This window comes from Diachasmimorpha longicaudata, chromosome 11 (genome assembly GCF_034640455.1).
Source record: "Diachasmimorpha longicaudata isolate KC_UGA_2023 chromosome 11, iyDiaLong2, whole genome shotgun sequence".
Taxonomy (NCBI): Eukaryota; Metazoa; Arthropoda; class Insecta; order Hymenoptera; family Braconidae; genus Diachasmimorpha; species Diachasmimorpha longicaudata.
The window spans coordinates 7,264,319-7,277,837 of record NC_087235.1 but is presented as its reverse complement, the minus strand read 5'-3'; the positions used below and the strand labels follow the sequence as shown (position 1 = coordinate 7,277,837).

The window sequence follows — 13,519 nt, the reverse complement described above, 5'->3', positions numbered from 1 at the left end:
ATCCGGATTTTCGAATTTGAACATCGAGTGGGGAATCGTGTACTTCCGTTACTGCGCCGCTGTATCCTTCCTAACCTCTAAAAAACCACTTGTCTGACGAACGTATCAAACGACTAATCAGCAAGCCAACACCAATTTGTAACGGGCATTTTCAACTGCTCCTTGCCGAAACAATGCATTTCTCTACTTTCCAGTGATTTTCGTCAATAAAAAAAGTACAAAAACTGCTCAATGATCCTTCAAGTGTTCTGTTAAGTGTAAAACTGAAGTGTTCCTTCCTAAATTCCCACCTATAGTGATAAAATCAGGCTAATGAAGCCTCATTATTCCTCTCGGTTATTTGACACCAGTAAATTTTAACGAGTACTATTGTATCAATCAATTAGAAGGGAAATATCAGAGAGATAATCGCTACAAAGTTCGGTGGTTATCTTTAGAACAATGCTGGAAGTCTTCAGACCATAATCAACGAGTTAGTGAGTAATCGCACATAATAATAATAAAGTCGCGGTATAGCTGGAAACAGAAAAAACATGATGTCATGGTCCTTCGAATTTTGATTATACCTTCATGATATTTATTCTGCCTCTTTGAGACATTTGACCATCGGATTATCATGTGTAAACAGGACCTACCAAATACATTTGGGCGGGTTAATTCAGCGGGGTAAACAATCAATCAAATCGCCAAATATTGATTTTTCGTAATTTATTCGGTTCTGCAATCGATCGTTTGTTATTTCCATTCAATAAAACACGAGAAATTCATTTTTGTATCAATTATTGCAATCTCATTAATGCACAATTGAAGAAGAATGCAGCAAATAAGATTTATTACTCGTACCATCACAAAGAATTTATAAGTCCATTGATTTACTTGTCAAATTGGTAATTAGACCTATATTTTTACAGAGAAGAAATGTTTGACAATCGATAGCCGATATTTCTTGGAAAATGTCAGGCAGAAGAGAGAGACCAGCCACTGGCTTCGTAAGTACAAGGAAATAGAAAATTGAAAAATATTTTTTTTATCTGAAGGAAGTTGGACAATTGAAATAGTGAATATCTTGCAGTAATACGCTCATATTTATTTGTTTCAAGTGTCGAGAACTTTCCTTATAGCGTAAAACTTTTAAAAACCTCTCCATAAATTGGATCTTCCAGTGGCGAATATTTAGCTAGTTGCAGTATCATCACAAAACGTTGATGGCGACTAGATCTATGAAAAATTCTATATAGAATAAAATTAGCCAGCGTTTTATGTAGCCCCGAGTGAGATACTCGGCTCAGTTAGTCACTGACGGTGTAACGGTACGTTAAAGATGCCTCTGGGCAACAGAGTAAACGTACGCTGTAAGATATTGGCGTGTAACAATCTTCGTCCTGGAAGTGCGGTCTTTACCTTCTTCATGTACCCGTGACCCTCTTTATACGAAAAATCATCAACACGCTTGCAATCATCATCTTTTCGCCCCAATTCCCCCTACAACGAACGACGACGTTACTCCTTTACAGTGAAATCTGGTATGCAGAGGAATGCGAAACTCATACTCCCTATCGTCCAATTAAACAACATTCTTTCGTTTTTTCAACTTCTCTCTTTTCCTAAACTGCTTATTTTTCAACTTCTCTAATTCTGCTGGCGCCTGCATTCTTTGCATTTGAGGAGAAGTAATGGGAACCTTTTGCGCGACAATGTGGAGAAAATAATAGAATGTGAGCGATAAGATAATGCCGGTGGCATTGCTAGTAGGAAAACATTGGAGTATTTAAAACATTAATGTTTGCGTTGCTTTTGACGCGAGAGATGGATGAATTAATTTGTTACTTTCGTCACAATTATTATGAATGGAAGAACACATCACTGATGAATTATTATTTTTCGCTTCGCAAATTCATTTTCGCTCGTCACAGTCAATGACTCACGTGGAGTTTTGGAATACCCTCTTAAGGATTCAATTCACTCAGTCGTTGAATACCTTCATCCAACATTTATAATCGACCGATTGAACTCGATAGATACGTATGGAGCCACCTGTTTGAGCTGCACCAAACGCAGCCACTTGCTATACTACCCGTCTACCCCACCTCCTCAACAACGTGAGCCTGCAGCATGTGATGAATACGTGCAGACCAGTTTTAGAATTTTTTTTCCTTCACAACTGAGTGCATGAAAACATTAAAGACATTGAAACACAAGTTGGCCATCATTCGAGTTAGAGTTAATGTCGTAATCGTGTTTCCGGTGTGAAAAGTAGGACATTTAATTGTATCATGTCAATTCAGAGACGAAAGAGTTGGTACAAGACTGCGGAAAAAGTGAGTGATAATGTATTGTTTTTCATTCAGAAAAATTTTCAATTCAATACAATGGCTCGTAAAAATAAGCGTCCTTGGTGGTAGATTTGTTAAACGTGCGATATTTTATTTGTGAAAATAAAACATTTGGCATTGGTCAGTCCAACGACTGACGTCATCACCAGTATCGTCCTCGCACTAACATTAATCGTTTTTTTTTTGTCGAATAAAAACGAGTCTCTTGGAAAAAGACTTCTTTTCTGTTTTCTCAAACCGGTATTTAGAGTTTATTACTGAGTGCCGGATATCTGGGTCCACATTTAGAATAGTAAGAGTGTTCAACAATGTGGTGTTATTGGTAAACAATATTTGAGAATTTTTGTGCATTCGGAAGTGCTCACTCACTTTTGAAATAAACTAAAGATGTTGAAAGAGTTGAGTATTATCACATCTAATTTCTAGTTTTTCTCGAAAATAACTTTCTATTTCATCAGGTTCATAAAATATCTCCCAGCGCTTGAAAATGGAGATTTCAATTCAAACTCTCAGATTGGAAAAACATAAAATCTTTCAAAAATAGTTTTAATGAAAGTCCTGACGTTTATCTACAAATCTTTCAAAATACGCCACCAAAAAGCTGGTTAAATCATTTTAGAATCTTCAAATAATTATTCGAGGCCAATCATAGTCGAAGGAAACTGTAGAATAGGTTTTATCCATCATAAGTATCAGCTGTCGGGACTGAGTGTAAATTGACACCCAGGTTGACTGATTCTCTATCACACTCACCTGATAAGAGGTCTTTTGATATGCGCGAATGAATCAAAGTTGCGGGTGTGCTCCAAAGAAATAAAGTTGTTTAATGATAAGAAAAAATAAGAAAAAATAATGAGGGGCATTAAGAACATGGCAATTTTTTTTTTGTCGTGTACCGGAGGCGTGTCGACGTCGCAGTGACGCCAGCTCCCAGGATTACCTCATCGACCTTTATGCCACGACGTGACTCCTCTCATAGCTCACCCGCGAAATCCCCCAGCATCCTTTCATTATCATCTTTCACTTTTCATTGTTCCATTGAACAACTAGTCCATACCCATTTCCAATAATCAACCACCGTTCCCAACTCTCTAACCACAATCTATTAGTCATCATTATCACTTTCTCTCAATGATCAGTAGCACGAGTAATACCAAAACAATTGACGTAACTCAATTATCCCAATTTAATATTCCAACAAATTCGTTAATGATTCGCGTCACGAATCCTCGGGATTGAATAACCGATTGAATTATTTGTTTTCTCTCACTTGGAATTCCTGACCCGGTAATATCATGGGTTAATACGTGAAATTCCAGTCTCAAAACTCGTTCCCTTGATAAAAGCATAGCCAGATGAAAAGCAGTTTCTCGTGGCACCAAAAAAAAACATCAACAACCGAGAAAAAAAATCTCAATTTCTTATTTTAATTTTCTCAATGACCGTTATGTTAATCTTCAGTTAAACCCGTTAATATTCCATTCCGTACGGAGTATCAGGGCCCATTCTCGTGGTGAAAATCCCTCATAAACATTAAAACAACGTATTAACATTCTCTCGTACGTTGACACTGAGTACAGAGAAATGACACGTTAATTAAAATTTCTGTTCGCTGGAGGTTCCAGATTTATTTGATTAAAATTGATCATTTCTCAGGTCATACGCTATCTCTCATTGTTAAATCCCCGACATTTAATTCACTTGCAGGTCTTGCTGCCTCTAATCGTCATTCCTCAGATCATTCATTATCTCTGATTTTAATTTTATTTTGTATTGAAACACCTACGCTGCGGTGATGGTGAAGTTAGGAGGAGCGGGGGGGAAAAAGCGAGTTGGCAAGAGGCCGTGGAGTCTGGTTGGAGGTACTGAACCAGTCTCGTTCGGTCCACTCTTCTATGCGGAACTGACCTCGCTATCATCCAGGAATCTCTCCCGTTCTCTTCCGTTTACTCCGTCATACCTTCACTTAAAACTCTCCCAGTTTCCCCCTTTTTTTGTATCGATCCCGACGAATTTTTAATATTTTCATCAATAATAAATTGCAATGATCTCCTCAGTACGGATTTCCCGATATTTTACGGACTGAATTCAATGCTTATTCGTTTATGTGTCAAGTGATTTTTTTTATCGCGATAATGCCATGCATGTGTTGGTTTATTGTCAACTGATAGCATCGTGTGATTTTGTTGGAGTGTTTTTTGTGGTTACAGTGTCATTGTTATTAATAACTCGGTGAATTGTAACGGATATAGGGCATAGAGGAATTATTGATGTGTGGTAATGATGGATGATGATGTTGCGCAAAGTATCGCTCGACAGGTCTATCAATCTGGCAGGATAAGTTGGTTTAATTGTAATTAACGTGCGCTGTGTGATGTTTTTTTCAATTCAGTCAGTCACTCGATTTATTTGGAATAAAAATGATTACAGAATGGGTGAGCTTAACAATTTATTTTATCATTAGGTGTATTTTAGTCAAAAATAATTAGTGGCCTTGATCGTGATAATTTATCGCCCTCATAATTGATTAATTCATCCAATTAAGTCTTTCGCCGCTTCATTGAGTCAGTAATTGCCGTATTATTTTCAACAAAAGCTTTCAATTATCTGGAATCAACAATTGATTAATGACAACTGAATGTTACCTTATTTATTTAACTGACATTAAGGATTCTCAGCTGTCGGCCTTTTTCCACTTGTGATCATTTTATTCGCCTCCAGTAGTGGCTTTTGACAGAATGAGTGAGCTCAACTACTCATTTACGATCAGTTTTATTTTTATTCTTAATGATCATTGACATTGAGGATAAAGTAGTCCTGACAATCATTTTATTCATGCAGACAGCTCTGCTGAATGAAGCTAAATCTTGACATCACGTGTTTATTTTTGGATATTTGTCACTGAATGAAACTGTTTAACTTTATCAATTACGGCTTAACAATATTTTATGAGCACATTGAGATGAGGAGAAAAGGCACAAGGACGTGCCTGAATCACGCGACATTTCTCTCAATGCCATGATATGTTAATTATTCAACATTATTTTATAGTGAATTTTTTTTCATCGATCATGCTGTTACATACGCATGTAAGGGGGCATAAAATTGATAAATAGAGTACATTAGCACTCTGGCCCCATTGTGTTCCCGATAAGTCTAGTGGCGGTCCTGTATGCCACATGAATCACTAATCAATAATTATGAAAATGCTCACTTGTTGTTGCGGTAGAACTATAGCTTGGCATTTTTTTTTCATTTTACAATTCACTGCGGCATTCCGATCTCTCGGGGCCTACAGTCAGCACGTTATTTTCCGCGATAAATTTGAAATTTAAAAAATGCTAATGTTAAATTTATTCATTACCTGATTCTCAGTCGCGAGTTGAGTTTCCTGCGGGGCGAATTGTCACGTGACACTAGTGAAAATTGTGGAAAATTGTGCTGTTAAATGTTCGTTTTGGAATAATGAGGTGTACACCTAATATATCAGCATGGAATTTCTTTGGGGTGTGTTATCGATTGACGCAAAAATTAGAAATCATTGTGCAGATCACTTGTCTCGACAAAAGAAGTGCAAGGGTGAAAGTCATTGTATTCTAAACGTTCTGAGAATTTTACCATTGCTCAATCAAGATTCTGAATGATCTTTTCTGTTGAAAAAAAAAAGTTGTTTGCACAATCGATAGTTGTATGACAATGCGAAATTTCACGTAATTGATTCAGTGGATTTGCATTAGCTCGGAATAATTGTTGTGCGTTCAATTGCAGCTGGATACATGGTTCGGAAGGCCCAAGAAATCCGGCCGTGGGGGTGGGGTCAGAAGTGGCACTGGCTTCAACACAATCCCCCGGCCAAATTCCGGTGATGATTTCGATGAGATTGAACAGCAACGAGCCATTATTGAGAGGATGGATGAGGAAACGGTCAATGAGAAGTTTGAGGAAATGCTGGTAATTTTTTTTATTTGCGATGACCTCGAGGGTCACTATTTAATTGATTAATTGGAATTCGAGGGGAATTAGGATCAATTGGGAATTGTTCATTGATTCATGAGAGAGAGAGGGAAATAGAGAGAGAAGTATTGTTGCATTTGGCTGCAATAATGAAGAGGTGATGAAAGCTGTTCTCAGGGCGTAGAGAAATTTATGAGCCACATAACGGGAATTACATTACAATAAATTAATTCCAAAATCAGTCGTTAGTTTGAGAAAAAATTATTCTATTGTGTCAGTATCTTGGTTGTTTTCGTTTTCCCATGATAACTTATTTTTTAAAGCGGATAAACGTAGCTTGGATCCTTACTTATTTGTAATTCCCAGGCAAATATGAATTTAAAAGAAGAGAAAAAGGAGCCCTTGAGGCAACAGCCAGATGCAAAGAAAAAAGAAATGCTAGTTTTACACTATAAAGGCAGTATTCAAGAAAATCGATCAAAATTCGATAGACCAGCTGATTACATTCAGTACTTGGCACAGCCTGATCTGAGTGTCAACAAAATATACAATTGCATCGAATCTCTGAGAATTGCCCTCACTAACAATCCACTCAGCTGGGTCCAGGAATTCGGTACAAAAGGATTGAAGCAAGTGTTGGCAACTCTCAACGAGTGCTACAGAAAGTAAGTGTCCATTATCTTTTATGATCACAAATTTTTGCATAAATTACACCTGTTTGTTTTACATAATACCGTTGATGTATTTCTAATCCTCACTCACTGGATTTAATGTTATTTTTTTTCTATTTAATGCGTACGTAAGTGCTTCTGTTCATCACGATAGGTAAATAATTATTTCATAATGATGTATTTTACGATGAAACTGAGAATGTGAGGAATTTCTTTCATCTTGTGAACATTACTCATCATTTCCACCAAGGTATTGATGATCTCATCTAATGAATAGGAAGTTCATGAGATTATCTTCAGACTATTGAGAAATCCAGGTTGCCATTACGGCAGAATATCTTCATATGTTTATTAATGAATAATTTTTCATTTTTTCAAGTAACCGAAGTATTCTGAATTCTGATGCAATTGTATTGATTTCCAGTGACAATCGTTACGAACGAATACAGTACGAATGCATAAGATGTCTAAAGGCGATAATGAACAATACAGGAGGAATGAAGGAGATGCTAGACCACCATGAGGCATTGACAATTGTAGCCCGTTCCCTCGAGCCCAGTAAACCCTCGGTGATGTATGAAGCTGTAAAAGTACTGGGTGCAGTATGTCTGATAGACAGTGACAGTCACAAAAAGGTTCTCGATGCAATAACAATGAACGGAGAATTCAAAGGGCGTGAAAGATTTCTACCAATAGTTCAGGGCCTGATGAACAAGCAAAATGAAAATTTGCGGGTAGTCTGCCTGCAACTGATAAACTCCATAATATCATCAGCTGATGACTTGGATTTTCGATTGCACCTTCGAAACGAAGTCATGAGAATCGGGCTGGCGGATATATTGGAGGCACTGGAGAGAGACGAGTCTGAAGATCTGACAACACATTTAAAAATATTCAATGATTACAAAGAGGGTGATTACGAGGAATTCGTCCAGAGGTTTGATCATGTTAGATTAGAGCTTGACGATGTTAACGATTGTTTTGAAGTGGTGAAGAATATGGTGATGGACACGATGGCGGAGCCCTACTTCCTCTCAATTCTCCAGCACTTACTCTTCATCAGGGACGACGCTCTGGTGAGGCCAGCCTACTACAAATTAATCGAAGAGTGTGTTTCGCAGATAGTTCTACATCGTTCTGGCTGCGATCCAGATTTTTCAGCAACAAAACGCTTTCAAATTGACGTTCAACCCCTAATCGATACCCTAGTTGAGAAATCGAGAGCTGATGAAGAGAGGAGACTAGTCGAAATGTCCCAGAAACTTGAAGAAGCGATATCAAGTAAGCAGGAGGCTGAGGCGAAGCTTCAGCATGCTGAGAATAAAATCAGAGAGTTGGAGTCTGGTGGCGCGAGGGTAGTTCCTAAATTAGGGGGACCACCGCCACCACCGATGCCAGGTATGCCTGGCCCGCCACCTCCCCCTATGCCTGGAATGGGAGGTCCACCACCTCCTCCTATGCCAGGAATGGGTGGACCACCACCGCCACCCATGCCAGGTATGGGAGGGCCACCACCTCCACCAATGCCTGGCATGGGAGGACCTCCCCCACCTCCACTACCGGGAATGGGACCTCCACCACCTCCTGGGGGTATGAGATCACCTCTTGCGGGGGCTGTTCAAGTACTGCCACACGGTCTTAAACCCAAGAAGAAGTGGGAAGTTGATGGACCACTCAAGAGGGCCAATTGGAAGGCCATTCTACCTCAAAAATTGAGTGAAAAATCCTTCTGGGTTAAGGTTCAAGAGGATAAACTCGCTAGTCCAGATATTTTGAATGGTTTAGCTCAGAAGTTCTCGTCAAAACCGTCTAGCCGAAAGGTCGATGATGTTGTGGACAAGTCAGCAACGAGTAAAAAGGTTAAAGATCTCAAGGTACTCGATGGCAAAGTTGCGCAGAATATCCTTATTCTTCTGGGGGGCACATTGAAACACATGTCTTACGAGGAAGTTAAGAGCTGTCTATTGAGATGTGAAGGGCCAGTGATATCAGACAATGTTCTCCAGGGTCTCATTCAGTATTTACCACCACCTGATCAGTTGACGAAACTACAGGCCTTCAAGGATCAGTACGATGATCTCACTGAGGCTGAACAATTCTGTGTGACAGTTTCATCCATAAAGAGGCTCATGCCAAGGTTAAGATCGTTGAGTTTCAAACTCAGGTATGAGGAAGTTGTACAGGACATTAAGCCAGACATTGTTGCTGGTACAGCTGCCTGCGAAGAAGTCAAGAGTAGTAAAAAATTCGCGAGAATTCTCGAGCTCATTTTATTACTCGGTAATTACATGAATTCAGGGTCGAAAAATGGACAGGCGTTCGGCTTTGAAATTAGCTTTCTCACAAAGTTAACTAGCACTAAAGATGTCGAGAATAAACAGACGTTGATGCATTATCTTGTGGACACTATTGAGAGGAAGTTTCCAGAGTGCTTGAGCTTCGGGGAGGAGTTATTGCATGTTGACAGGGCTAGTAGAGTGTCCATGGAGAATATTCAACGCACGTTGAGACAGATGGAGTCAAATATCAAGAATTTAGAACAGGATCTGGCGAATTCGAAAATACCACAGAGCGAACAGGATTGTTTTATTGACACTATGGCGCCTTTTGCGAAAAAAGCTAGGGAGTCGTTTGAAGTGATGCAGAGCATGTACAAAAATATGGAGACACTTTACACGGATATTTCAGACTTCTTTGCTTTTGATAAACAAAAATATACGATCGAAGAGTTCTTCGGGGATATCAAGAAATTTAAGGATGATTTTGTGGTAAAGTATCGCTTAAATATGCCTGGTATTTAATTTTTAAGTTTTCAATACTTCTGTGATTAACAAAACGAGCTTGGTGTTTTAATTGTCAATTTTTATTAAATTAATTCTTACTCCTTATATGACATGTAATAGACGTATTCCTAAAATGGATAGACGAATAAAACGTGATGACTCCTTTTGTAATCCTTCAGTTTAAACTAACAATTACCAAAATGAACAGAAATAGCGAGACTCTCTCACAGACTTCTATTTGCAATAGTTGGACAATAACTCAAAAACTATACTTACAGCAAGCCCAAAAAGAAATAATAAAGCTGCGTGAGGGGGAAGAAAAACAAAGAAGAGCGCGTGAGGCACGTGAGAAAGCTGAAGTCGAGCGTGCAGCTCGTGCAGCACGTAAACGTGCCCTAGTAGATATGAACGCCCATGAGACTCAAGAGGGGGTAATGGACAGTCTGATGGAGGCATTGCAAACGGGTTCGGCATTCAGCCGTCCTGATCAACGTAGAAAGCGTCAAACTCGAGCCGCTGGTGGTAAGTGCAAGCTTCTCAGGACTAAAGATGCTACTAGAATACTTAGGTGGAATTCAAATGGTCAGCCAAAACTCTTCGATGGAACTTTGGCTAATTCGACACACCTGATTATGACAGAATCGAACCTAGGGAATTCTTTATCACCAGCAGGTCTTGTACCCTCTCTATCCATAAACTTAAATTCCTGCAATACACCCCAGGACCATCAGTCTGAATTGAAAGGCAGTCTCTTGAATGCCGCCAAAAATGCCCCCAAACGGGAAAATTTCATAACTCGGGTCTCATCTTTCCAAAAAATGCGACGTAAGCCGCAAAACAGTCCTACATACCTTCCAATTGACAATGCCCTAAAATCCCCGACGTTCGGTATAACCCCTCACCGTGTTATTCCAACAAAAGTGCAGAAAAATCTCCAAAAAGTCAGAAGAAGTGACAGCTGTGACTCCGCTGCTGATGTAAAACTGCCAGTATCACCTAAACGCAGGAATTCCACCTCATCCTTGAAAGAAAAAGTGTCTAAGATGTTCCACTTAACGATTCCTTACGACTCTGTAATTGGGGAGCTCAAAAGCCACACCAGTGAGAGAGTGTGTACACCGAATAATACTCTCTGCCAGACACCTGTTATCGTAGCGAATAAACCGTCGTTGTACAAGGAGACTCTGTTGGGTGCGGCGAGAAAGGTGACGCCAGTTAAACAACGAAGAATCATTGTTGGTAAGCGCAGCAAGAGGAATACCATGGTGAGGAGGGCAATTGTTAAGAGAACGAAGCAGGTAAGAAGGAAACGAAGTCTAGCCAATTATCTGGGGAGTCCACCGAACACCAACTCATCGATGCCAGATCTGCTGATTCCTTCGACTCCTAGAAATATTGTGGAGGGTGAGGGCTCTTTACAGGGGTATTCCTTGTCTTCGGAAGACGTGGGATCCAGGAATCAGGGAAGAATCAATGGAGTGCTTCCCAGAACGAAGAATTTCTATGACATTTCCAAGACTCATGACGAGAATCAGAATAGCATCATTGTCAGGGAAAGCAATGATTTCGTTTTTACTTCGGGTGAGGGAACCCCTAGGAAACTGAGTACTACCAACGATGTTGAGGGAATAAGCCCTGGTGGAATTAGTGGAATAACTCAACTGTCACATGACAGCCCTTATGTGCCCGTAAAGTCCGCCAGTAGCATCCCCAGTTATCCTGTTACACCTGTCAAAGTTGAATTGAGGAAGAGTCTTACTTCACCGAGAATGGATGCCGTTTATAAATCCACTATTCTGCCGGCTGAAGACAAAAAAAAGTGGAGATTCTGGCACACTCCTGGGAGTGACGATACTGTTGTTACTTTAAAGTATAGTAAGCTAAGATTGAGTGATTCAGATATTGTTAATAAAATGAAGGGATTGGTTAATAAGCTCAGGAGCCCGACTGATGACGGATGATTTTTATTTTTTTTATACTGGTGATTAATTTTTACGGGTAACTGTTACTCTACGAGGAATGTTAACAAATTAATTTATATTTTTAAAAAGGATTTTTCAATTATTTATACGTTATATTTTTTGTGTATTGAATGTTCATTAAACGCATAGTGGTTTACAATTAATGGGTGAGTTAGTTTTGATTGTGTTGTATTTGAGCGCGACCTTGAGCTCGAGAGATAATGAAGGATCGGAATGGGGATTATCATAGTAATTCGGAGACTTATCAGGTATTCTGGGTGAGGGATTACGCTTAATTAGACCTTTCTCTATCGGTAGTGTAGAAATGCGAGGAATTACTCCTGTTTAAATTCTAAGGATGGTGAGGGCCAAGGTGTGATAATGATAATAGTCACAGGTGTGATGAGTACTCATTTCGAAGAGTTTCAGTTGACATTTATTGGCTTGAGTGTAAACAAATTAAATTGATCGCTTTTCTTAGTTGACGCAGAAGCGGGTGATTAATTAATTAATTTGGTTTTTAGCGGAGAGACGTGCACAACTCAATCGGAGTAGATCTCGGACTGGGCTCGTTGGTACAGGACTGCTTGGAAGAGAATTATCCACGTAAGATAATTACTGTGAGGGATGGGGAGGGACAATAGCTCATTCGTATCATCAATATCTGCCGATCAAATGGTCTGCTATAGAATATCTTTCAAAATTGAAAGAGGCAAAACTAAGTACGTCCTACAGCTATTTATGACTATTTTCATGTGTTCTACTTTTGATGAATTAATTAATTTCTGGAACATCTTATTGGAATCTCAATTTACGTCCACGTGATTTAAATCTCCATTGAAAATTATAGAAATTCAAATAATTCCTGGTTTAAATGATCTTTGAGATCATAAAATGAGAAATGAAAATACATTTCTCACTTAATTTGAATCACTTGAGTCATATTTCGAGGCCTTATTGCTGATCGAGAAATGGTCTATTTTACCATCCTTATCCCATACATTGAATAAATTGCAAGTGGCATGCATTTCCGTACCTTGATTTTTTTACAGAGAACTACTAAGTTCAGCGTAACAGTAAATAAAAGAAGACTAGTGTCTCCGTCCCACGTATTGATGCTGTGATGATTTTATACTTCATAATGCGCACATCGATGTCAAATGCAACAAACTACAACATGAGAAGAGATAAACATTAGGGAAAAAAATCATGTCTTCCTTTCAAAGCAGTGATTTTTCGTAAGCACGAGTTGCCTTAAATGTTTCAATTTGTTCTTGAGTGAAATTATTTTTCACATTGTACATTGGAGAGGAATGTAAATTTTTTTCATTGTCAGAGATTTTTGTACTTAGACATTTCGGCTCGAGGAAAATTTTTTCCCCTTTATTTTTTTCCCAGTAATTGTGCACAACATAAAAAATGACGATGACAATGTCAATGCCAGATTTGAGGTATAGACACCTTAAACGCTCACAATTTTGTAATAATATTTGCAGTTTTATGCGAAGTACTTGAGTGTATGTACATAATTACAATTTATATGCAAATAATGAGAAAACAAAATAGTCATAATTGTGCATTTAAGCGAACGTACGTACATAAAATTGTGAAAATTTTATTTTTTATTAAATTTTATGAGACAGAGCAATATTCGGGATTTTTTATTTCCGTTCTATTGAATCTCAGTTGAAAATATCTTTTCAATGACTATTGAAGGATTGTTACAATGCAATTTGGACCAGTGCGCTGTATATTGTGAATATTACACGATAATTGAAGATAAATTTTCATTATTTATAAAAATGACTTCAAGCTTT

General features: G+C 38.6%; 1 protein-coding gene across 9 annotated transcripts; it reads left to right on the top strand.

Annotated features, from left to right (window-relative positions):
* Window positions 1-106: 106 nt before the first annotated feature.
* On the top strand, window positions 107-13,352 carry LOC135167132 (protein diaphanous). Of its 9 annotated transcripts, none has more exons than XM_064129988.1 (9): window positions 107-472; window positions 912-989; window positions 6,102-6,284; window positions 6,654-6,952; window positions 7,092-7,112; window positions 7,383-9,726; window positions 10,020-10,263; window positions 12,227-12,308; window positions 12,755-13,352. In XM_064129988.1, exons 2-9 carry the CDS (start codon window positions 954-956, stop codon window positions 12,774-12,776), a joined length of 3,231 nt encoding a protein of 1,076 aa, XP_063986058.1. In that variant the 5' UTR covers window positions 107-472; window positions 912-953; the 3' UTR covers window positions 12,777-13,352. The 9 variants fall into 9 exon arrangements, 8 of the variants coding, with proteins under 8 accessions (XP_063986058.1, XP_063986057.1, XP_063986060.1 ...); XM_064129987.1 differs by having other exon boundaries at window positions 107-476; XM_064129990.1 differs by lacking the exon at window positions 7,092-7,112 and having other exon boundaries at window positions 107-476.
* The last annotated feature ends 167 nt before the right edge of the window (window positions 13,353-13,519 follow it).

Excerpts from the sequence above, each read along its gene's own strand:
- LOC135167132 (XM_064129985.1), top strand. The coding sequence starts at position 2,274 with ATGTCAATTCAGAGACGAAAGAGTTGGTACAAGACTGCGGAAAAA. Across the intron at positions 6,953-7,091 it reads CTCAACGAGTGCTACAGAAA|TGCTTCTGTTCATCACGATA; the intron begins GTAAGTGTCCAT and ends TGCGTACGTAAG. Across the intron at positions 7,113-7,382 it reads GCTTCTGTTCATCACGATAG|TGACAATCGTTACGAACGAA; the intron begins GTAAATAATTAT and ends ATTGATTTCCAG.